Raw genomic sequence first — 26728 nt, 5'->3', positions numbered from 1 at the left:
ACAAAACATAGTTGTTTACAATCGGTATTCCCCAGGTTTTCCTTGAGGTTATAGGGCAGCTCCTGTTGCTTTAATAAATTGCCCACAGGAGCAACAGAGAGGGAATTCCAACTTACTTACATCAACACCTGACAAGGGTTGTGTGCAGTAAATTAATTTCTGCGCCAAGCTATAAAGTGATATAAGAAAAGTGGATCAAGCAGACGGCAGTTGGCTCTTCCGGGACAAAACATCTAAAACATTGGGAGTAAATAAGGATAACCAATGAGCCCAGGTCTCTGTTGTGTCAACATTCACCTGAGCGCTAAAGCATTTAAGCGCTTGACTCTGTAATCCGCTATCGCTCATCTGTCAATCATTATGCTCTTCTTCAGCTGCCTTTTCAATCATTTGGGCATCATATGAAAAGTCAAGCAGCATATAATAAAGAATATTGGGCCATATTATCAAGGACGGAGTTAAAATTATCGACCCTTTAGCGGCAGAAAACTCCCGCTAAAGCGGCGATAATGGGCTTGATAATATGCCCTTGTGAATTCCCATAGAAGCCCATGTTCCTGTGTGTGAACATGGGCTTCTATGGGAATTCTCACGGGCATATTGTCAAGCCTATTATCGACGCTTTAGGAAGCTTTCTGCCGCTAAAGGGTCGATAATTTGAACTCCGTCCTTGATAATATGGCCCATTATCATTAGCATTATCAACCTGAGCTTTTGCGTCACAGAAGTCAAGGCATTTGGTTGCCCACCGTGTTTTATGTTATACAAAGTCACAAGATTATCTTGCAGATTTAAGCAAATTATGTGACGAAATAACACCATTGTCTGTCTTCATTCTGTTTCTTAATAGGTTGACCGTCTCCGTGCAGAAAAATAAAAATGTTATGATTACTATGAATGATGAACTCTCGTTTGTAATCCGTTTACACCGGGTCTGGAAGAAGCACCCAGTTAATGTTGACTACTTGGGAATCTACATTCCACCCTCCAACAAGTTCTCGCCAATGGTACACGGATTGTTAGGTAAACTTGACAATATCTCCGGTTCATTGTTCCATAGGGACAGCATAGAGATGGATTAAGTGGCTCAAATCTGACTCAATAAGTCCTACACAACAAAACTTTGAAACATAATTAAGTCAAATCTAGAAGCTAGAGACTATGGGATTGTAAGAGGTATCATTTTAAAAATATGAAGGACCACCTTTTGTAAAACTGTGCACAGTGTGAATGCACGAGATGCAGTGCATATATTATATGTCTAGTGCATTAACATTTACTGTGACATTTCACATAGGTTGCGCCAAGCACAGGTGAGCAAATTCTCCCTCCACTTGCCCCATAGTGCATTGTAGAATAGCTGCGGGCTCCTCATTGATAGTTAACACATTCTTTATGGAGTAGAAGACGTATGAAGTCACTTGTGAAGTGGTTCTCAATCAGTCATTGGGTGCCTAAGACCTCTGACTCTGTTCAAAGGCAAGTGGGAAGTGGGCTGAAGCACACACAAAGGACAGTGGCCACAGCTATGATGTCTCTTAGATTGTCACATGCATATTTAGAAAAAAATACATTTTGTAATCTAACACATAGCATTTGGATCATATGTCTTTAGCATTGTCCCTGAAACAATGTCTTGTCTTAGTGCTCTGAATTCTTTGTCACAATTCTATCCCCTTTGATAGTTGCCAGAAATTGGCTTCTCACTTTAGGAAGGAGGATGGGGGCTTACTAACTTAATAATTACACCTTGGTTAGGTCTCAACACAAGTCTAAGTGAAACTCTACTCGATCCCAAGTTGATGGCACAAGCAGCCAGCAATTCCACAGAGAACTGTTTGTTAAATTTAAGATGTACCAAGAGTTTCTAAAAATAGAGAAAATGGCAAAAAGACAAATAGCACCAAAACACTCAAAATCAGAGAGAGGAATCAGTGATATGGATTTTTAAAGTTTTAGAGCAATATGTAGCTAGAAAAAAGAAAGCATCATTCAAAGTTGCCAGTTTGTGGTTCACCAGGTCCGATTTCAGACTGGCTGCAAGACAGCAGAGGTCAGAAGAGCCAAGCAGGTCATCCTGGCCAACGTTTTTCAGGCTCGGCTCTAAGTGGTCAGATACATTTACAGTAAGGTCCTTGCCAAACCCATTTTCAGTGATGCAAACGCATCAGAGCATGAAAAACCTGTTTGTCTTGCTCACTTAGGGTGACACATTCCTGGACAACTCTCAGCACCCTGTCCTGATCCTCCAGGCGTGAAAATAAATTACAAAGTCCCGCTTTTCTCCAACTTTCCAGGAGGTTTCTCTGGTCACTCCTCCAGCTTATATGTTTCCAGGGGAGGCATCTAACCACCAGGTCTCTCTCCAGTCAGGGGTCCTGCAGGAACCACTTGGATCAATAGTGTTTCTGCTTTTTGTGTCCCCGAAGTAGGCGAACAGGAGGTCAGCCACCATTGTAGAGCAGTTCCAGTCAAAAGTCTGAAGTCCTTGAGTATGTGTTCTTTCAGCGGGTTCTGCTTCTTCAAAGGTAGCCTTCCCAGGTCTAGGAATGTTCAGAGGAGGAGGTGGCAGTCTTATGCGTTGCACTAGCCAATGATTGGAGAATGTATCTCACATAATCCTGTCATGTTTCTCACTCTATGCCTATATCCTTTTGTAGCACTTGCTCTTTGCTTTATTGTAAAAACTCCTAGAAGAAATTAAACCAAACATCTAGCCCCTTTCAATCAGAACAGATTCTGGCTCTCCCTAAACCACTCCCCAATTTAGAAGAGCTTGCCGTCCTATGTCAGGGTCACGATAAGTTTTTCCTCTTTCTGATACTGGAGCAAGAAGTTATATGGGGGGGGGGCTGGGATTGGAATGTAAGCAGATCCTGTGAGCCCTATTTATAATGTCCAAGTCAAAAGACTTTAAACTGAATCACTGGTGCCAAGTGAGAGGGACACTCCTGTTTGCATGACCGTGAGGCAGACAGCTCCAAGCCAGCTTTGTCGGTGGCCCTTCAGGTGTATTCTCTGCAGTGGCCGCAGAACACAAATTCAAAATCGAGATCTAGCTCCCGCTGAATAGCAACCCTGTGCGCAACACACCTCAGGGAAGCGGTGTCGTCCATTCGCCAGGAGGTTCCAAGTACCGTTGATGATCCTCTCAAACAACAGTGAGCCTGAGAAGCTGAACAGCGGAGTATCATATCAGCATGAAGTTTTTCTGTGACATGGATAGAAGGAATATTGTTGACAGTTGTAATGATGAAATAATTTGAAGAGACTTTGCAGATTTCAGAGACTGACATTTATTTGACCAAAGTCCACAGCAGTGTCATTTGATAACTAACTATCAGGGCTTTCAAATCAAACCATTTTGATGCAGACACATTACAACAGGGCGATACAGTCATGTTTATGCATTCGTGTATTGGTGATTCTCGATAGAAAACCTACTTTCTTACATTTTCTTATGTCTAGGCCAGTTTATTCAAGACCCGGAAGTACAGGTGTATGATGTGAGACCAGGTTCCAAACCAGAGAAACCTGAAGCCACTATGGACGTGAAAGGACACAAGCTCGTTGTTACAAGGTACATTTTCGTATAAATGAAAGTTGCACGTGACATAAAGGAATATGTGTATAGTCACAATGAACAGCCGTATTTCAAATGTGTGTTTATGTTTTTCAGCTAAGGCAACACATATATTTCAGACTGATATATTTAATAAATCGTATGCGATTATGTAGCCATACGATGTACAGTCTGTAAGGGAGACGACAGACAAATAAATTCAAAAAATAGTAGCAAACAGATGGAAAGAAAGAAGGAAACAGACCCATATCTTCCAACTTGAACAAAATTCTCCCTGTGAGGAGGGGCAGGGCGTTGTGAAGAGAAGGTCTTAAAAGGCACTTTGGCCCCCACCCTGCCCTTAAGCCCCCTACTCCAAAAATAAAGAGGCTTGCTAAGGCTGGTGTCGATGTCATGGAGTGTTTTCACACTCGTTAATAAGTCAGCAGGTCTAAGCATCGAAAAACGAGTTGGAAATACACTATTTATAGTGGTTTTCAGCTCATTTTCCCTGCCATGTGATATTGGCTCTTCACCGGGTGACAGTGTGATAGGAGCTGGGTGCCACCGTGTGAGTTGGCAGGTCTGCAGACAGATGTGCAGACGCACATCAAGAGGGATCAAAAATGTCAGACAGAAAGATGGTTACATTAAGTTTAGACATGCACAATTGAGACGGCTAAAATAATGAAGAATCGCTGCAACTTTGTGTTTTATTTGCAAGAAATGAATACTAACTAAGATTTGAGAAATATCAATGGCTGACTAAGCACAGAAAAGGATAATTGCTTTTAATCAGTGACTAAAACAGATTTGTCTAAATGTAAATAAGGATTGTAGCTCATTTAAGTGAGGAAGAAGAAGTGACTACCAAACTAGGAGCCTTATTCAGAGTTCGGTGGATGGGATACACCATCACAAACATGGTGGATATTCTATCCATTTTATTACAAGTGCATTATAGCCAAGTTTACTTCTAATATGGCAGACAGGATGTCTGCAACGTTTTGACAGAGTATCCTGTCTGCAAAATTCTAAAGAGGGCCCATGTATATGTTTTAGATCATATTGGATTCTGTTAAAAAAAAAGTAGCATTTATCAAAGAAGGTTATCCTATAACCAAATCTGTTCAGTCACCATCTGACTGAACTCATTTTCAAAACCAATGACCATGTGATGTTTTTTTGTTTGACCCTCACACACTCTATTGGTGTCACGCTTCATCATCAGGGGCCAGATGTATCAAAGGGATTTACACATTCTGTGTCTATGGGAAAATGTGTTCATGCATATGGCCCCTAGTCTCATCCTGGTCCCTATTAAGCAGGATGGGGGCAACCGTTTTCCAGTGAGCACTTTGGATATTGGTCTCAATGTAGTATACTAGTGAGAAGATAAGAATGGAAATATCTAAAGTTCATCCCAGTATCCCTTGACTTGAGTACCCTTGGGGTGGTTAATACCAGCATTGTTAGTTGTTTGCATAGAATAAAGTGGCCTTACACCAGAGTGTTTCGTCAACATGTTTTTGCCCTCGTGGATAAGCCACTAAGGGTCTGAGGCTTTAGTCAGGACTTTTGTATATACCCTGTACATTTATTTATGTTTCCTAATGTCGTTTTCAATGTTGTCAGAGTCTTGATAAATTAATAGACAACATCTAACACATATACAGGCCTACATGCCTGAATTATTTTGCAGGCACATATTAATGGCATTATTGGGGAGAAGATGGCACAGATAGTGACCTATTTTTAACATATTGAAGCATAATCTGGTTACTTAATGAGACAAATGAGAGATATGGCATACATCCTTCACAATTGCAGATGAATGATGAATAAATAAACCCCAGTCATGGAGTCATTAAGCAATCGAGGTAACACACATACTGAAACTTATACAGATTAATAACACAATGATTATAACTTTAGATGTGGAGGCCCTGTACTCCAGTATTACCAGGATGAAACCTGAGAGTGATCAAAGAACTGTTGAGGAACACTGTATGGGAGTATGACATCTTTCAGTTTCAGTATGGCTTGTGCCATGATAGTACTGAAAAATAACTTCTTTAAGTTTGAGGACACATCTGTTCTACAAGTACAAAGAATAGTGATGGGGAGCACTTTCGTCCCTAATTTAGCAGGTCTTTAGATGCATTTCTTAGAAAGGGATTATATACACCTTGAGGAAAACCCATACAAAGAATGCAACACCCTCTTGATCATCTGGAAAGGTCAAGAGGAGTATGTACAGCTATTTGTGATCTGTGCCTAATGGATTAGACACTTACCTCAAAGGAGCAGATTGCATTTCTGGATCTAGAAATAAGAATTGAGAATGGAAAAATTAACACTATTACAAGAAACCCACAGATGGGAATGGCCTACTTCAATTTCACAGTTCTCACCTCCTGACACTAAGAGAGAAAATGGCATGTGGCCAGTTTCTCCATCTATGAAGAAACTGTAGTCATAATTAAAGACTATAAACAGCAGGCCCATAACTTAGCTGTAAAACTACAGTGTAAGAAACCGCCCAAAAGCATAATACGGAAGTCCATAAAAAGAGCAAGAAACAATAATAGAGATGGTCTTCTGAAAGCACCTCACCCTACCTCAGAGAGATTGACATGTATGGCTACATTCACCCCAGTATTAGATAGGGTAAAGAAGAAGATTCTAAAGAATTGGTGTAGGAAAATGGATTTTTGTTGCAGTAGCCCCCCACACTTTTTGCTTAGTAACTGATGCAACTCTGACCAAAAGTGTACTGGGTTCCTGCTAAACAGGTCCTCTGTACTAGTTTTCTGTCCCTAAACTGTACCATTGTTCCACAATTGGCACCACTTTAAGTTCCATGTAAGTCCCCAGTAAATGGTACCCCTGGTTCTCAGGGCATTGGGCCTAAAGAAGGTCCCTAAGGGCTGCAGCATGAATTTTGCCACCCTAAGGAACCCATCACCAAGCTCATGCAAACTGCCACAGCAGCCTACGTGTCTTGGTGCAGAGAAATATGAACTAGCTGTGCCCCCTTGCTCCAAGACCCCTTGCAACCCAAGCCCCGGTTCATGAGCTCTCCAAAGTCCCCCTAAGCAGCCTGTTTCCAGGTAGCCCCCTTCTCTGTAGCACCAGGGCCGGCTTTAGGGCAGTACGACTGGTGCAGCTGCACTGGGCGCTGACCTGTGGAGGGGGCACTGACCTGTGGAGGGGGCGCTGACTCAGGTGGGGGCACTGTGTTTAGCAGTAACTTATGATTGGAGAGGTGAGGGGCACTTTTGCCCTGTGGTAGTGAGAGAATCTGAAGAGGGGGTCATGGGGCGTGGGGGCGCCAAAAATGATTGTCGCACCAGGCGCCACCAGCGCTTAAGCCGGCCCTGTGTAGCACACAGCTACCAAGCTCACCAACACCCTGCTCCTGGCTAAAACGGGGCAGTTCCCAATGAACCGCTGGTAGTACTTTGGATCTGGGCCCACTACTCTCTGTAACCCAGAAGGTGAACCCCCTGAAACTGACTGTACTTACCATTATGCATATATTACTTTTCTTTCCATAGGATTGCATTGTGCATAAAGGTGCACAAGTTTGGAATGTTTTACTTACCTGTGAAAAGTGATAACGAAATCAATACTTACTCTTGAATGAAATTCTTGGTTATACAACATTTATGAAAAGAAGTGTTATTTTTCTAATTTGGTCTGGGATTTACTATTTGAGTGTGTGTCTCATTTATTGCCTCTGTGAGTACAACGAATGCTTAGCACTAACCTCTGATAAGCCTAACTGCTCGCCTACACTACCACAAAGAGAGCATTAGTATTATCTACTTTAGTCTCTGGAAGTCAATTGGGGATCCACCGGACTCTCTACACAGTGTACTTCTTGTTAGTGCACTATATAGAGAGCCAGCTTCCTACAATTGGCGTATTCTCAATACAGGCCAATATCTAAGACGTTATTTGCCTTTAAAACATCTCAGAATTTTAAAGACTGACTTGTCCACACAAGACCGTGATCAAGGATATGCCAAGAATCTCAGACTAGAAGCTGGAGCCTCCCACAAATCACAGGACATTTTACTTGTGCCAAGTGTCATTTTTGTCACCTTATCAATCTTAATACTGATTAGTGGGAATAAAAATAAGATCTTGGTGTGTATACATGGAGATTACTTCTCGATGACTAATCATGCTTCAGCATTAGAGTATGTGACATCCTCTATACATCCGGAGTGGATGAGTGTTTCGGAAAGTCATCCTATTCTCCATATTTCCCTGGTTCAACATAACCACCCACACATGGATGGGAGTCTTCCTGGCCTGGTTAGTGTACCTGTTATTAGCATGTTGTGATGTAACACCCATTCCCCGGGTGGAACTCTGAGCTACCCCTGATCCATAATAGCATCCATCACTGATGGTTAATCATTATCCCCTCGGCAGAACCCTCAGCATTCCCATTCCATCATGGCATCCAGGATTGTTGCTGCTAAATATCAGATATATATGTCATTTTTTATATATTTTCAATTAACAGTGGAAGTGATTGGGAACCACCTGTGCAGATTCATTGTCACTACAGAATTACATATTCACCATGTTTTTCTATTTACTTAACCATTACAAATTATGACATTACGGGGCACAACACTCATACAACAGAGGTCCATTCAAATATGGCAGCCATCAAGAGGAGGAGTTTCGAATGATACAATGTCTCAGGGTTATATGACCTGGAATGCAGGCAGACCCAGTTTATGTGGATTATCCAAACACATACCATGCTGCTTGTTCCAGTCATCATTCAGGACCAGGGAGCGTGGTTAGGTTTTCTAGACCGACATACCAGGAATACCACAAGATAGAACATGATACCTTCTTGGTATCCCAAGGACCCTAGAGATCCTTTCAGGGAGTTGATGACTTACTTCATCCTTCAGGTATCCTGGCTGGAATGGATGTTAAGCTCTGCTGGATTACTATAGGAGTCTAAAGTTACGTGTACTAGGGTAAGCTTATCCCACACACTTCAAAGCATTTTTTGCATGACTTGTAGCATTAGGTACAGTATGCTATGCCTAGGTACAGTATGCATTTTCTGAGTCTTGCATGATGTCAGTGCAATATAACAAACCTATATGTACAGTTTTTGTATCGGTACAATGGCTGATCAATATTTAATATGCATGTGCAATTTGCTGTGTGTACACTTTTCCCTTATATGTCCTCCTAGCCTAAAGCATGTGAGTGTTCAGATTTGGTTGCCTTTCATGTGTTGCACAAGAGGCTAGCACATTTACATTGAGTGTAGATATTTATCTCTAGAAGTTAGGGTGAAATAAATAGGGTCCTGAAAAAAAAAGTAGACTACGGGGTAGCTTTGGCATAAAACATATAGCCCGACTTGAGGGGCCAATGAACGGCTAATGTTCAATTGGTCCTTTTAGTGCTTTTTATCTTACTATGAAACTCCATGGAATAAAAAATTTGCATTTGCATGTGTGAATTCTTAGTCAATTTAAGTATTCATAATACCTTTACTTACTACACTAAAACACCCACCAACACCACTGATGTACTATCACTATACATGGGCAGTAAAAAGATATCCTGATAAAAAAAAGCCCCCCCCCCCGGAGGTGAGGAGCCTGTCAGACATTGCACTGCCTCCCTAGCATGATGCTGAACCCAATGATGAAGCATGCCACCTAGGTGGGTGATGGTACATGTTCCTGAATAGAGGATGTCCTTATTAGAACCTGTTGAACCTGTTAAACGGCTTTCAACCACTCACACACTCCACAATAAAAGACCGCTACCTTAGTTCTCATCTTCCACAACTCTCTGTGTGCAATTGTTGTCCCTGTTCAGACTTTCTCCACCTCATGTTAGCTTGTCTTTAATCCCACACTACTCTGACCATCTTACTCATGAACTGCCGCACTGGCATAATGTTTGCATTCTTAAAGAGCTTCTATTACTCACTGATTCCTTCCCCACAATCCCCTCTTTTTCATGGACAGCTTCCATGTGGCTCCACACTCACACATAGAAGCTTGAATTACTTATTTATTTACATTCTTATTTATTAATTTATTATGAGTAACATTAATAAAAAACACATTGTACAAACGAAACTATAAGAATGCAAAGGATATTATGATAAAGTGTTTAACATAGATCCAAAGTGATCTGTTGCAGATTAATCATGTTAGTTGTGTGAATCACATGGACAGGAGAGACAGACACACATCTCTTATTTCTATCAAATGTGACTTACGTATTTAAATTGGTGAATGGGCTGCAGGCATAAACAAATGAAATATAAATTGGTCAATAAATTATATCACCACGCGTGATACTAGTTCTTATTCATTAGGAGTCTTTAGCACCTGTTTTCAACATATTAGCTGGAATATTGAAGGAGTAAATAAATATTTAGGCCAACGCTTTTGAGGTCTTATTTCATCAATTATTATGCTTCAGTAAACTTTAAAGATCGATGAGTTGGCTTAACCTTACCTTCATTTTCTGTTACCAGGTGCCTTAAAAGGCAAACTAGGCTATCCATTAGGGGTCCTTGTGATTGGTATTAAGACAATCCTGATCAATTATATTGTTTTCTTTAAAATATATTTGGTTTATGTTATGTCCAGTCGAAATGTCAAGCAACCCAAGACAGGTTTCGTCCTTGTTGGGCCTCCTTGGTTGGGTGCAGCTTGGTTCCATTAGCAAAGTAAGCACTCACGTCTCAGCATACCTTGGCCACTAGGGGCATTACATCAAACACACAAAAAGTGATGGGAGGAATGCTTGCAAATAGTCTAACCACTGGCAATCACTGGTGGTTATCATTCCAACCAAACTGTGTTTTGCTCATAATGCCACCTCAGATTAGACTGAGCCGCATGAAAATCAGTTTGGGCCCTTCTCCAGTTGGAACAGTCCAGCTCAAACTGCCAAGCCAAGTCCTATCTGAACCAGAGAATAAAACAGCATGACTTTTCTGCTATTAGGGTTTATATCAATGATTAGTGTTCGTTGGCTGGCAACTTTAATTATAATTTGTAACTGAAGTAATCAGCTATTACAAAATATGTGAATTCTATATCATGGAGGGCTTTGGTATTTCAGACTGTATTCTGTGTTCTCTTCAAAGACTAGTGTAAAATCAGAAGACCTGTGCTGAGACCATCTATGCTCATTTCCAATGACTCTTGTTACTGACATAAGCTAAGACTTTCCTTTTATCAAGGAGTTCATCATTAACTGATTTCTCATTAGAAATGTCTAACCACCGGCAATCACTGGTGGGTAGCATTCCAACCAAACTGTGTTTTGCTCATAATGCCACCTCAGATTAGACCGAGCCGCATGAAAATCAGTTTGGGCCCTTCTCCAGTTGGAACAGTCCAGCTCAAACTGCCAAGCCAAGTCCTATCTGAACCAGAGAATAAAACAGCATGACTTTTCTGCTATTAGGGTTTATATCAATGATTAGTGTTCGTTGGCTGGCAACTTTAATTATAATTTGTAACTGAAGTAATCAGCTATTACAAAATATGTGAATTCTATATCATGGAGGGCTTTGGTATTTCAGACTGTATTCTGTGTTCTCTTCAAAGACTAGTGTAAAATCAGAAGACCTGTGCTGAGACCATCTATGCTCATTTCCAATGACTCTTGTTACTGACATAAGCTAAGACTTTCCTTTTATCAAGGAGTTCATCATTAACTGATTTCTCATTAGAAATGTCTAACCACCGGCAATCACTGGTGGGTAGCATTCCAACCTAACTGTGTTTTGCTCATAATGCCACCTCAGATTAGACCGAGCCACATGAAAATCAGTTTTGGCCCTTCTCCAGTTGGAACAGTCCAGCTCAAACTGCCAAGCCAAGTCCTATCTGACCCAGAGAAAAAAACAGCATGACTGGTTTCGGCCCAGTTTAGCCTCTCCATTTGGGAACTACTTGGTTCCATTGGCAAAGTGAGCATGGGACCCACGTCTAGGCATACCCATTGCACATTACTTCAAACACAAAAAATGTTATGGGTCGAATGCTTGTAAATAGCGTAACCACTAGCAATTGCTTGAGTAGCATTCCAACCCATCTTTATTTGCTCACAGTGCTGGCACAGATGAGACACAGCCATATGCAAATCAGCCTTGGTCCTGCTTCAGCGGGAACAGTCCAGCCTGAACTGCAAAGCCAGGTCCTCTCTGAACCAGAATATAGTAAACTCAAGACCTGTTTTGACTTAGTTGGGCCTCATCTGTCAGTTGCAGATTAGTTCCTGCAGCAACATGAGCATGAGACCCACATCTAGGCATACCCTTAGCCACTTAGGGTGTCATGTGAAAAACAAAACAATTGATGGGAGGAATGCTTGCAATCACTGTACCATAGAATCCAAGCTTTACGTAAATAACAAGGCCCAACAAGGCTGAAATGAGTATGCAGTTGCTTTGTGTTCCCTTCTGGACGGGGGCTAGTGTAGCAGTTTGGGATGGACTGTTCCCATGAGGAACAGGGTCAGTACTGATTTGCATATGGTAGGCCTTTGTCTACAGTGACACAGTAAGCAAAAGATTATAGGTTGGATTGCTACCGTGAGTGATTGCAAGTGGTTAGACTTTCTGCAAGCATTACCTTCATCACCTTTTGTGTGATTGATGTTCACAAATACTTGCAGGGTATCTTAACTATTGCCCTCCGATTCCCTTGGGCTAACCAGATTAGGATGGACGGAGAGGTTAAAATTGTTGTAATCGCCTTTCACTGAATGGAGCTCCATTAGGGTGTTTGGTTTATGCACATTTGATGATGTTATCATTTGTACTGGCAGATATTCGAGAATTACTGTATAAAGGACCATTTTCTCAAGGCATCTCTAAGTTTACTACCTCAGTGAGGGATGGTTTGACAATGAATGCTGGCCTTCCAAATATGACTATTGGATTTTATGCAGGTGTTTGATGTGATTTGATATACAAGAGTGATTTGGTTGCTTCAAGAAATGAACAGATAAAAGAGCTTTCTCTTAAAAAATGTAGTGTTTCCATCAATGCTGCCTACAAGTGTCAGTGATAATCAGTTCAGAGGACTCTAAAGCTTTTCACCGGCTGTAACAGGGAATAACAAAGAAGGTCAGGTTCTTTCGAGAGTATCTTAGAATCCAAATAGCTTGGATATATCAATAGCATTTTTTACCTAGTGGACAGCACTAGTCCAGCCAAGTTGGAAAACCGTGAGCTTGAGAAACCAATTGGAAGAGATGATTTTAAGAAATGTTAAATGGGACTGGAAGAACAAAGAGTAACAGGTCCAGATTAGATCACCAATATTGTGCTAAAACTCAGTGAAGATTGGTGGTCAACTTTCATCTGAAGGCACTTACTATTTGTCTAGCAGAATCACTACCACATATATGGCCTGGTGCCACAGTAATCTCTGTCTATATGTAAGTTATTTATATTACTGCATAACTGGATTATGCCCATGGCATAAATGCCCATACTGCGCATGCAGGAATAGCACCATGTATAACAATCACAGAAATGCCAGAGTTGTGCCAATTAGGCACATAAAAGAATTGTGCTTTGCTACTGAGGACAGTGTAACAACAGAGTTATGCAACTTATTTGGACCTCATTCCTAATTTGTGTCTCCATTCTTGAAGCACATTGAGCATTGGACCCATATCTGGGGATACCAAGCACACTTAGGACATCTACCACATCAAACAGCAAAGTGATGTAAGGAATGCTTTAATTAATCTCAGCCACTGGCAATTGCTCAGACCACATCTTAGACAATTCATTTTGCTCAAGATGTCACTATAGAAAGACCAGCCGGACAAGGCACCTTTGATAAGTAGAGATAATTAGCAATAATAACTGGAATGTAAGTGGAATCTTAGTGGGACACAAGCCTGTATCCTTGGACTTACATTTCGCGAGGACAACATGTGAAAAACATGCAGGCAATTTCAACGATGTTTCTATTATGAAAAATTCAACAATAGCGAAACATCAAATACAAATACTGCCACCTTCACAGTACATAATATACAGAGAATTGAGTGTGTAAGGTGAACAATTATGTCGACGGCGTTTCGATCCTTATCAGAAGGATATCGGATCATCATCAGGACTGAACAAATAAATTGCCCATAATCAGATGCCTGAAATTACATAAAATAAACAATAAAAACACACAAAAGTTTGGGAAAAATGCAGGGAGAGAAGGGGGGAGGGAAAAACCACATAGTAGTTATTAAATACGTATTCAAAGTGGAAGAAAAAATAGTGCGTCAGATCAAGCGGCTATCTACATTTTCATGAATTAGAAATAAGATTCAGTTATGATAGTGGCACTGAGGACAGTAGGCGTCCGAAAGATCTTTAAGAAAATATAGGAGGAAAATGAAGTTGTAAAGGTAAAGATAGGGATGAGAGCTTGGAAAGTGATTAGAACCACATGGGGTTTAGAATGTAAAAGAATTAATAATTAATGCATGTAATTGTGATGGAAAAGGAAGAATAGTCAAGGATATATTGTGAGGCGGAGGCATGCCGTAGGAAAATCCAGCATTGTGATTGAGGGCATGCGCGCGCTTGACAGAAATGTGCCGTGATGAGAAAGCCGCGAAAAAACCGCGGGGCGAGAGAATTACCTCATGGGTAAATGGAAGGGCGTCTGTGACGGGAAACACGGTGAACGCGCTTACTAGGTACAATGCCTGTAAAAAGAAGGGGGGGCTGGGGTGAGGTGAATGGAATGGAAGCGGTGAATGAGGGAGGAGAGAGCGAGTTAGGCGCTTACCTAGGACAGAAAAATTTCGAGTGTGCAGACCACGGTGATATTTCAAGCTTCGTCTGGGAGGGAAAAAGGAAGACGGGTCAGGGAGGTGGGTGGAATGGAGGCGGTGAGTGAGAAGGGTTAAAGCGTGTAATGCGCTTACCTAGGATATTTGATTTTCGGATAAGTAGACCACGGTAAAAAAGAAAGCTTCGTCTGGAAGGGAAAATCGAAAAACGGGTTGAATCAGGGACCGTGGCGAAGACATACGGGGAGGGCATAGGAAGAGTGATTGCGAACCTTACCTCTGGATTGTGAGAGAAGGGAATTCCGTGGCCGCGCGTAAAGCGTCTAATTCGGACAATGCCGGAACGGTGGTGAGGAGGAAGTGAGACTCCCGTCAGAATAAGAGTAGGAGGAGTCATGTGATCGGCCGTGTGGGCGGTCATGTGATCGGCAGAGCGGGCTGCTGATTATGGGCAATTTATTTGTTCAGTCCTGATGATGATCCGATATCCTTCTGATAAGGATCGAAACGCCGTCGACATAATTGTTCACCTTACACACTCAATTCTCTGTATATTATGTACTGTGAAGGTGGCAGTATTTGTATTTGATGTTTCGCTGTTGTTGAATTTTTCATAATAGAATCATCGTTGAAATTGCCTGCATGTTTTTCACATGTTGTCCTCGCGAAATGTAAGTCCAAGGATACAGGCTTGTGTCCCACTAAGATTCCACTTACATTCCAGTTATTATTGCTAATCATCTCTACTTATTAAAGGTGCCTTGTCCGGCTGGACATTGGCTGAAATATAGTACCAATCTTGGCTATATTCATTGTTTGACTAACTATATTTTGCTTTCAGGGACCACTGTTTCCTGTAATAGATAACTACCCAAGGTCCCTGTCTAATCCCTTTGGGTGCCCTTGTTGTTTTTTCACACTATAGAAAGACCAGCCAAATACTAGCCAGATTTGGTCCTGCTTCAATAGAAACAGTTCGGCCCGAGCTAATGACAGTGTTGCAAACAGTACAGCTCCATGCCAGATGATGGCAGATGGGCAATGGCACAAACAGGCAAAGCTTCATGCTGAACAATGGCTGATGTGTCAACGCTGCATATGAGACGCACATGTGCTTAATACAACAGGCCCTGATGCCAGTCACATACTCCTGACATCCAGGCTCATGGCACATATACCAAGATGCTTTAAACCATTTATGACGCCACCATCAATGCCAGGGAATAAGAGCCCTTGCTCACTTTTGAACATGTCATGTGACAGTGTAGCTGCAGTGCCACTACAGGTCCGGATCTCTCCACCACCTCTAGCAGCTGCCTGGCTTCACAGTCCTGCCTGGCCAGAGAGCAGCATACACATCATCTGCGCACAGAGGTGGTGGTTATGTTTGAGCAACAGTTCTTCCTTCAAGTCTATTGTGGTTTGTGAAAAATGGATTTCCAATACACTCAATTGAGAAGGTTCAATGTATTAACTTCTTCTATTGATGTGGATCTTTGAGGGAAAAAAGAGGGACTTGTGCTATTCTCTCCCCCTGCTCTCCAAATGAAGGCAGCTGTAGACTGGGATCAGGACGGGTGATGGAATCTCAGTCTGGTGAAATAAATTCTAGTGGCACCCACTGTCAAAACCCGGGATAGAGTAAAGTAAGGTTGCTAGTGATATTTCATAAGCATACAAATGCAGGTTGTTAATATAAAGCACTAAAACACTAAAAGTAAATGTTATGCTGAACTGGCAGTACGCCTCGAATATATTTGGAAACTGATTTATTATATGATTGGGAAATTTATTACAAAGTGAAGCATAGTCAAGGTACCTAACTAGTTCTTCCTTCAGCTTGGGTTTCCACCACCTTTATCTCAGATGCAGGCACGGCCGGCACAGGGAAGAGTGGTGGGGCGGGGTGGGGGGGAGTCGACAGATGACGGCATAGGTAAAATTAAATAAAACCACTTATCTTGTGCTCGACGCATCGCTGGCTCAGCGATGCAGCGAGCACAAGGTAAGTGGTTTTATTTATTTATTTTTAATTTTACCTATCCCGTCATCTTTCGACTTCCCACTCACCCCCGCCCCGCCTCACCACTCCTACCTGTACCGGCCACGCCTGCTAAGATGGTTATATATTGAAAAGAAAATGAAGAAATGAGTAATAGTTTCTTCCTAGGTTGCACAAAAAGCATGTTTTGAAGATATCAAGATGGTACTCATTACAAGTCGAGCAGAGAATTTATCACCAAGGTGATTGTGATTTCTACCAGGTGTGGAATCGCACACAGTAAAAAACTTTCCCCAGACATTTCCCATGTCCATACGCAAGTGGAACATGTCTGCGGAAATGTCCCTGGAATTGGGAAATGCAGTTCCAGATCTAGAATATTAGAAGGATCTGCTAGTTCCAGGTCTAGAATGTTAATACCCATTCTCGCGCTGAAAACTCATAATACTTTGTTACTGGCATTGTTACTGCACTTGTTTCTCCCTCTCTAAGTACCAGGCGTCTTGTATGACGCCTTGTATAGCCTTCAACTGGAAGTAAAGAATGTTTTTAGATAAACCAAGTACAAATATTGCTCTCTGCTTAGAGTGATTTTTGTCTGGTAATATTGCATAGATAACATATATCTTCCAGTATATGCCTATCAACCCTCTTCAATAACTTTTTTTAACGACTCTTGAATATCTTGCTGAAGTATGACTGGTATTCTTTGGAAGGGCCAAAATCTGCCAAAAGGTCTAAAGTTCTGAGAATGATCTCATTGGTGATTCATGAAAGGACTATTTCACACACTATAGAGGCAGGGCTGGTGCTCTTTTAGAAGGAAGTTGCTAGAAAGGATGTTTGTGACAGTGCTATCGCAGTTGATTTTTGCATACCTCCCCTCAAAATTACCCGAATGATGTGCACGATGCAAATAAAAACCCACACATTTTTAGTTAAACATTAAAAGGAGAGAGGCATTGTGATTAATTGGCGTGGGATTCTCTTCGACTATTTACTTAATATGACTTACCCAAACACATTATTCGTCAGATAAGGGGAAGAGCTCAGTTCTTTAGGAAATGGGATGCTTTGCCAACCTACATCTATTGACGGTCATATGCTTGGGAACCTGCATTTGTATTTCCACTGGTTTGTGGCCATAGTAGTGGTTGATTCAATACAAAAGTGCCAGTAAACGTCGTAGTGTGCATGCAGCTAGTACAATATTGCTGGGTGTAGTAAAATTCGTATTTTGTTCCCAGCAGCTTTGTGAACATCAGTTGCACATCATACAGAAGAGATGCAACATCATCAAACATAGACTACATGAGGTGGGAGTCATGACCCAACCTTCTCTTACGCCTTGGGTAACCCTGGTGAAATTGATTGACTGTTTTCGCCACAGCAGAGCTCGGTGACATTATTTACATGAGAAGTCATGATAAATGGTCCCGTGTTGGCTACTTCACACGACTGTCAATCATTCCCAGCCTATGCGTTTTTATTAGACAATGAACAATGAGCCTCTGAACAATCACCGAAAAACTCGGAGAGCATTCATTGGAGGAGACTGGAGCGTGCCCTACCCTCTCACACCTCTAGGGGAGGGTTGGAAGGAGAGAGGGAGAGAGGAAGAAAGGAAGGAAGGGTGTGGAGGGAGGAAGCAACGAAATAAAAAAAATACATAAAGTTATCAGCTAACCTGAATAAAAAGTGTGTCTATGCTAATATACTGCTTTGCTGCATGACCTGAAAGGAATGCTTGCATTGGAATATTCTTGATGTTTTTCTCTGTCTCTGCTTCCTCTTCAGCGGTTTGCAGAAAGACCTCAGCAGCGATGGTGCCTCAGGGACCGACGTGCGCTGCTGGTTCGTTCACAACAACGGGAAGGGCTTCATTGATGGCAGCTATAAAGACTATCTGGTCCCACAGCTCTACAGCAGCCCCAAACGCCCTTGAGGGTCTCCATGTTCAACATCTTAAATAATAAAACGAGACGCATACTTCATTTAATTGCCAATTTTGTTTTAAGAATTTGTTTTTATTGCTTTCATGAGCCACACAAAGACTGACCCTGATGGCGCAACCTGCTTAAATGAAGTATGAGGCACAACTCGTTTACTTTCAATCTAATTTAAATATTGAGTACTGCACATGATATGTGGGTGTGTGCCTGAAGCACATTAAAGTATATAAACAAATATGAATTCTATATAAAAGACGTTTGTTGGAATAATGCATTTCGTTGTTCTTTGCCGGATGTTTAGTTGATTGCTTTCACTAATAATACGTTTCTCGTACATAGCATTTCACGACTTTCACATTACACTAAGAGCTGTTGTGTTTGGATAAGCCTTTAAGAATGTCCTCGAAATGTAGTATGTGAACTCAAAAGCCATGGTTTTGCTTTATGTGGTACCATCATTTCAGAAGCCTAATGTTTCCAGCTATTACTATTTTTCAGTCTCACGTGTATCTGGGCACCATCCTGAGATTAGATTCTTAGTTATATGTAAATGTCGCGGGACTGAAGTATGCCATGTTCACCAGCTGTATGACTGACTGGCACCTGGTGTGTATAAACACCAACTCATTTGTTTGCATGAAATCTTAAAAGGCCTAAGTCCGGATGAACATGTATATTAAAACAGTGTTGGATTTCTTGTAACATCAATAAAATGGCTCACCCTGACTGGAGTATTCATGGACACATCTAAGTCCCACCTAATTCTAATGGGGCCTCCATGTTTGAAAGAAACAGTTTGGAAAGTAGGAGTAATAGAGCATGCATGCCAGTGTGAGGTAGTGGTGTATGTTAATGCAGGCATCAAGCGTTGCAGCTTTGATCATTCTGTTCGCCATGCATGCAAATCTTTCTGGTCAAGTAGACGTGGACAAAAACAGAACAAAAAGGCTCTTCCATATGTTGAAGAAAAAGCTATAGCAAGGTTAAACTTCTCTCGAGAAAATTCCCTCCAAAATATCCAGTCAGAAGTTGCAGTCATGTTTTCCCGTTATGACTGACAATGTCTAGGGCTCGAAGTCAGATCACAACACTGCCCTGCCACGCTCAGCACCACCATCTACTCTTTCACTGCCACTAGGTTCCTTCGAAGGTTGGGACAGCCTTTCAGAATTGGTATATCATCCATAAAACCCTGTATCTTTTCAACCATCCCACAAGGATAAACCTTCCTTAGTCGGGGTGGGGGAGGCAGAGGGAGGGGAGGCACAACACCGAAGCAAATTTTTTTACCTCATAGAAAACTAGAGAACAAAACAATCTGAGACTGTCAATCAAGCCTACTTTGTCTTCATGTTGAGAAATTGAAGCCAATTGCTAGATGAAATATGTCTTGCCTTCTACAAAATTCTCAAGACCGTTCTCTTTTCATCTCATCTTCCTTTCCATTACCTTCATTACTCATACACAAGTGATTGTTGTATAATTTTTACTGTATTTCAAGAATATCGTAAAGCAGTTCACTACCATTACAACGAATAATTTAGGAAAGACCCAGATGCAGGTCAAAGTTCCCTGGGTGAGTTTGTGGAGCAAACGTCAATGAGACCTGTTTGGCTATGTGAAGGAAAATGTTTGTAATAAACATGGCACTGAGACAGCAATCCTAAAGATCTGAAAATATGCTACTTTCAGGATGGATGGCAATATAGCTGTCTGTTAACCCCTCTACAGTTTCTTTCTGTGGTCTGTGATACTGTCAACCCATGGGCACTTCTTTTCATCAATTACACCCACATGGGTTAGGGTGGTCAGTTCCTGGATTGGTGTAAAATCTAGCTCTTTGGGTGTACCAAGCTTGCCTAGCTGGGGGCCTCCAGGCTGAACCCACTCTCCCATCTTGCAGACTGTTCCTGGTTTCAATACTTGCAATTAATCTCAGCATAGACCTGCAGGGTGACTGACTCTGGCACATCTCTTCACCTCTAGGCCAATACGCCAAACTCTTGTCTTATGGTGCCTTGTGTCATGGATGCTTATTTTGTATGGAACTGTCGAGGTGTAATCATGAAATGGATTTGTATTTACTTTTTGAAGCTCAATCTCTTTCAAAAAACAGATTTTAATTTGGTTACCACTGCTAACACACCTCCCCTGTCCAGGTTTGGCTTACTTCACTTTCTCAACTTGGTGTTAATCCAATTCTCGTTTCTACCAACAATAACGTCTCTGGATATTACTCTTGCCTCGCAGCTTTTTCAAGCCACAGAATGATAAAGTCTCAAAATTGTGCTCCTATCATCTCCACTTGCTTAGAAAACCAAACTCTTTTTTTATCCCTCTTTGTTTTCAGAACTATTTTCCAAGCCCTTGTTCATATACATTTGAATGGCGAAAATGCCATTTTGGTTTGGTTATTTACTGTGCATTAATGTTAAGATCCTAAAACAAAGCATTTCAATAATGGGTCCTGGACCCAGTTGCAAGAGGCGCTCTAGGTTCTTAACGGGTGCCGAGCAGCGAGGGCGGTGTGCCATATTGCTCCCACCCCCCTCCCGGGATCCCTGAGGCTTCAAATGGATATGCCTCTTAACTAAACTCGTTTCTCTCCACCACGATAACACTTGGAGGATTTTTCACTGTATATATATTTTTCACACAGTAGTCCACGGTAGGGTGAACCTTAGTGCGCTCACACCACCGGGACTCTGCACTCCCACTCTGGTCCTGACGAAAGCCTGTTGAACATTCATTTAGGCAGAAACATGTTGACCGCCACTGAGTGAAACCGGTCTTCTATTTTTTTGACCTTCACTCTTTTTTAATATTTCCAATTAGCAAAACCAATAAATTTACTTTTTTGACTCAATTGGAAGTTTTTAAATTCACTGTCACCTCACACGAACCCCGCTCCGCAGTAACCTGGCGTTGCAGCACACTGGGATGGCATTCGGCCATACCCAGTGGAGCCCGATGATGAAGCATGTCACCAACCAGATTGGCGAGTGAGGGCTTTATACAAAACCTGTATTATCTTTGTAGGTTCTTGTTCCTCTCAACAACATATATGTTTGTTTTGAGCCTGTAGACCTATGCCCTTTTGATGCAAAGCTATTTGTATCACACTGACTTTGTTGTTTTTGAGTTTGCATTAGTGACATATTTGATGTTCTTTGTGGTGACTTCATAGAGAAGTAGAGAAAAGATCAGGAGTCGGCGGATAATGGGGAAAAGAAGTTTCGTAAGAGTAGTGGTTTTTCACTGCATTCAAAGAGGAACAGTGTTCTGAGATGGGATTATTTATGGACTGAGATGTTCTAACTCTAGATTGTTAATTGTTGAATGTTCGTTAAAAGTGCTGCAGAGAGTGCCATTCGAGTGGCATTAAAAGAAGTTATGCATATTGTTAGACTCCGTGCCTTTAATGAAATTTTGATTCTCTATTTATTTCATTTGGAGAATCGCAATTCTCACAACCAGTGACCTGGACATAGATCATTCAAACTTAATTTGAAGCAATGCACACATTGCATAAACTGGCTATTCATCTTAACACTGAACGATCCCTGGAGGCCGAGGTCTTCAAAGCTGCCAGCGCTACTTTCGCCATATGAAAATCATGACATAAATCCTTCCATTCATCGATTCCCAGTGGCACATTGCAGCAGTATGCTCCCTAATCCAATAACATCTTAGGCCCTCCTCCCTGGGCCCTTTTCAGCCCGGGGACCCCAACCCCTGGGGCCCAGCCATTTGAAAAAATGAGAGAGGGGGCACGCAGCCCCCCTCCTAGAGTCATTAATGGCCCTCGGAACCCCATCCCCCAGGGCCAGCTCAGCTATGTCCCAGGATGCCCACCCCATAGGTTTCAGGGACGTTATAATTAGTTGGACATTTCACTCATACAAAACCATAGAAATTCCACTGCTATAGTTAGTTGAGCTAACTATAACTCGCGCCCCCACAATGCACTGCTGATAACGTCACACATTACATCATTCATGACATGGTCAGTGACATCACTGATGACATCACTGGTGACATCTCAAATGACATCACTGATGACATCATCCATGTGACAATCTGATGCACCTCCTTAATCCCTAATATAATGTTTGATACACCCCCTGTAAAATACAGAGTACCATTTTCAAAACCATTGAGACACCAATACCAGTTACTAGAAACGTACTCACTAATTCCTAGATCTACAGACACATGCACTCATTCACCAATACAACCATTCATACATGTAGTCACTGATCAATACAACACTATCATGTGCACTCATACACCTATACAGACACTCACACACCACCACTCATCCTAGTCAGTCATGCACTCATCGTAGTCAGTCATGCAAAGAATCAATCATAGTTCCATTTACTCACCTACACAGTTATGCACACACCACCTCATTTATTCATATAGATACTAACGCATACTTACTCTCTTATATAATCATTAATACAAGAACACACTCATCCATACAGTCACTCCCACAATCACTGACTCTCACATATAGTCATTTATGTACTCCATCTCTCACATACACTGCCTTTTACTTTTGTACTTAGTTGAACATCTACCATTGAGTCACAAATACCCCATCCAACCACACACACACTCAGTCTCCCATACAATTATGCAGGCAACTAATTAATAACCCATATAGACACCCGTGGACCTACTGACCAGCTGATGCAGCAGGTTATACAACAACAGACAGACTGATACAGACATTCACACAGTTTAGTCTCTAACCCATGTATTCAGTAAGACACATTTAATCACTCACTTAAACAGTGAGTCACACACCTACTAAATCCTCCAGCCAGACACTTATACATCCACTCATTCTTCAATACACTTGGTATATATATAATACAATTTTACATTTACAGGAAGACACAGAATTTGTTAGTATTTTTATGAGTAAGTGAACTTGAGTGTTTTTAACTGTATAGGTGAGTAAATTTTACTGTGATTAATTATTTGCATGACTGTCTAGATGTGTCAGTACTTCAATGGATGATTGGCGGTGTGTGAGTGTCTATATAGGTGTATAAATGCACAGAGTGACTGTAACTATGAGTGACTGTACAGGTGAGTGAGTGGAGATGTATGTAGACCTAAAAGTCAATGAGTGGGTGAGTAGTTATTGGTATTGGAGTATCTATGGTTGTCAAAATGGCCGTCTGAAATTTTGAGTCGGTGTATCAAAGGTTATATTAGGGTGTGAGAAGATGCACTAATTTATCACATGGATGAGGTCATCAGTGATGTCATCAGTGATGTCATTTGAGATGTCATCAGTGATGTCATCAGTGATGTCACTGACCATGTCATGAGTGATGTAATATGTGACGTCATCAGCAGTGCATTGCGGGGGCACGAGTTATAGTTAGCTGAACTAACTATAACAGGGGAATTTCTAGGGTTTCGTACGAGGGAAATGTCCAGCTAACTATAACACCCCTGAAACCTATTGTTTTTTCAGTGAATTTCTAAGGTTTTTTAAATGCCAATTCCTAACTATAACGCCCCTGAAACCTTTGGTTTTTTCAGTGAATTTCAAAGGTTTTTTAAATGCCAATTCCTAACTATAACGTGCATGAAACCAATGGTTTTTTCAGTGAATTTCAAAGGTTTTTTAAATGCTAATTCCTATCTATAACCTATCTCTGATGATATCATGAAAAGCATTCTTTTTTAAAAGTAGGGTGCACATTAGTTTTGTGGAAAAGCATCTTTGTGATTGGTTAAGAAAAAGCAGTTTCAACGTGGAGTACATATCATAGGATAAAATTTGCTCAGCTCAACCACACCTGCTTCTTGCATTTGGAAGGCACTGTTCGAACTTAAAACAATCGTCAACTTTTAACCTGCACGTGTCGTTAAATGTTCAAGAAAATGTTACAAAAAAATATCGTAAAGTTTTAAAAAATTTATGAACTTTTAACCTGCACGTATTGTAGAATGTTCTAGAAAGTGTGTTGATAGAATACGTTGCACTTTTGACTTCTATGTGTTGTTGAATATTTAAAAAAACGGTTCATATGGAAAATTAAAAAGAAACCAATAGAGAAGTTTTGAAACCTAAAAGAATCAAGGAACTATTGTAATTTATTCTTTACATGTATTTATGTGTGCAGCAACAAAATTATAGACACAACAGCACTAGGAAGAGGAAGAAGCAGGGAGTGGGGGGAGTGGGGGAGATGGGCAGAATGGCACACATGCACAATTAAGTACAACACACATATAGACTAACAATGGCCAAAATGAAACACACCAACAAGGAGCACAAGTCACACAACCTGCCAACATCACACCACTGAACGAGCATAGAAGTGAAAACCACGCTGCATTCATACATGATGTGTACAAAGGCCAGTCGTTGGTGTTGTGGGATGTCTGTGACCATGGTCATCATGGATGAGATGCCCAGCATGTGGCACATGGTCGAGTTCACTGTGTGTTATGTTGCCAAACAGCTGCTCCTCCCTCCCACGAGCCCCCACACTTTTGTACGGTGAGCTGTTGTATCTCATGCACTCGTACGGCACGCCATTGTAATGCATATTTGCGCATGTCCTGCTACATTCCAACTACAACATCACAGTGCCGTTTGGAGGTGGTGCATGCCACTTTACAACATCGACTGCTGCAGCTCTTGTAACATGCCACACCAGAACACAGAGACACACTTACCGCACTTCCTGTGTATGGATGTGTCCGAGACACCCCGTTCCCCTTGCCGGATAGGCACACCCCTGCACTGACCTGTGAACGACAGACCAGCACACGCCAGTTGTGCATGCAGGAGGATGCGTACGTAGCTACACATCCAGGCTCACTGCCAACGCTGAGGTGACAGCACACTGTGATGTTGCAGGGCTCGTGGCTATCATGCTAAGACAATGACCACAGGGACACACTTACTAAGATGTGGGTTTGGGGGGCATTGGTGGTCCTGGAGTTGTTCAGATGAGTCTTCTGGCCCTCATGGGTATCCCTGTATCATGCTCATTGACTCTATGGGACCTGTGGGTGTTCTGGTGTGGCTCTTGGCTGTGTTCCCTTTCATGGTGCAGGTAGTTGTCCTGCTTAACACCAGCAGAAAGCAGGTGTAAAATCCCTGGTGCTAACGTGTCTTATTGCCGGAATTTGTTTCGCATTGCAATTGGTGTGAAAGTTGTGATGTGATTTTTTTCGTGTGCACAAAAATATACGAACTGAGCAGTGTATCTCGTCAAGATCCAGCACGTGACGCACTAGTCCCACTCAATATAAATACAATGAGATTTCTTAATAGATTTTGTGTGTACACTGTAAGTGCAGCCAATACCTCAGTTCAATACAATACAGGATTTTAGTATTTAGAATAAATCGCAAAGGTGCACCTCGTGTCTTTTTGCACAGGAACGGCTACTCTCCATTTCATTATCAGCACTTTAACGGAAGTAAAGTTGAGATAAATCTAACACACTATTCAGAAGTTGGTGCAAACTGCAGATATCACCAGTGCCCCTAAATGTAACACCATGGTGGACTCCATCAAATAACAGTAATAAGAACAAGAAAGAGTCACACAGCAGTTAAGAGAACAACCAAAAACATTATTATTTTTTTTTCCAAACTTTATTTTTTATAATAATAAATATATAAACGATAAACTATTTTCAAACTTTATTTTTTAATTAACATAAATATAAACAATAAACTAATAAACAAAATGTAACAACAATAATACAAAACAACAAGGCGGAACACTCCTGTGGGACCCACGGATGTCGACGACAGACCTGGAAAATCAGAAAGATTGTTAACAAAAACCCAATATGGTATTCTCAACAAAATACCACAAGAAACAAATCACAGATATATAAAATGCATACAGCTAACAAAATTTTATAAGTTTAACTTACAAAAACTGTAAACGTTACCGCTTTAAAATATTTACCAAATCTGAGGAATTTTTTTTGCAGAAGGCACCACGCCCACAACGTTTTTCTTCAGTGGTGAAGACATTTTTAACTTTTTCCAAGGGGCAAACAAAGACCAATGCCACCTTCTTCATTCGCAAGATTTGCCAAAGAGTTCTGTTACGAGGGGATCCTAACAAAAGATACTCGTGCGGCACAGCGAGTATGATGAAACACCTAAGGACCCTTCATCCAAACAATCTTGCACGAGAAGAGTGCAAACAGATGAGAAACACTCCTGTTCTGTATCTGTAAAAAAGTATCACAAATAAATGTATATTAATAACTTTCAAATTTATACTATTCCATTACTGTACAAACACATCTTATATAAAAACTGACTAAGAAACTATAGCCCTGAACCACAAGTGTGACGATCGTTAAAACACTA

The 26728-nt window shown here is 41.3% G+C and overlaps 1 protein-coding gene across 1 annotated transcript in view; it reads left to right on the top strand.

Moving 5' to 3' along the window:
• Positions 1-19078, top strand: part of ITIH2 (inter-alpha-trypsin inhibitor heavy chain 2) — a 242179-nt gene extending 223101 nt beyond the window's left edge. The window contains exons 19-21 of the mRNA XM_085653538.1: positions 851-1023; positions 3469-3580; positions 18198-19078. Of these exons, the coding sequence (XP_085509664.1) occupies positions 851-1023; positions 3469-3580; positions 18198-18345 (433 nt within the window). The 3' untranslated portion in view covers positions 18346-19078. The remainder of the gene's footprint in view (positions 1-850; positions 1024-3468; positions 3581-18197) is intronic.
• The last annotated feature ends 7650 nt before the right edge of the window (positions 19079-26728 follow it).

Source organism: Triturus cristatus, chromosome 4_1, assembly GCF_964204655.1.
Source record: "Triturus cristatus chromosome 4_1, aTriCri1.1, whole genome shotgun sequence".
Taxonomy (NCBI): Eukaryota; Metazoa; Chordata; class Amphibia; order Caudata; family Salamandridae; genus Triturus; species Triturus cristatus.
The sequence above is the reverse complement of the archived record's forward strand: the minus strand, read 5'-3'. Positions and strand labels throughout refer to the sequence as shown.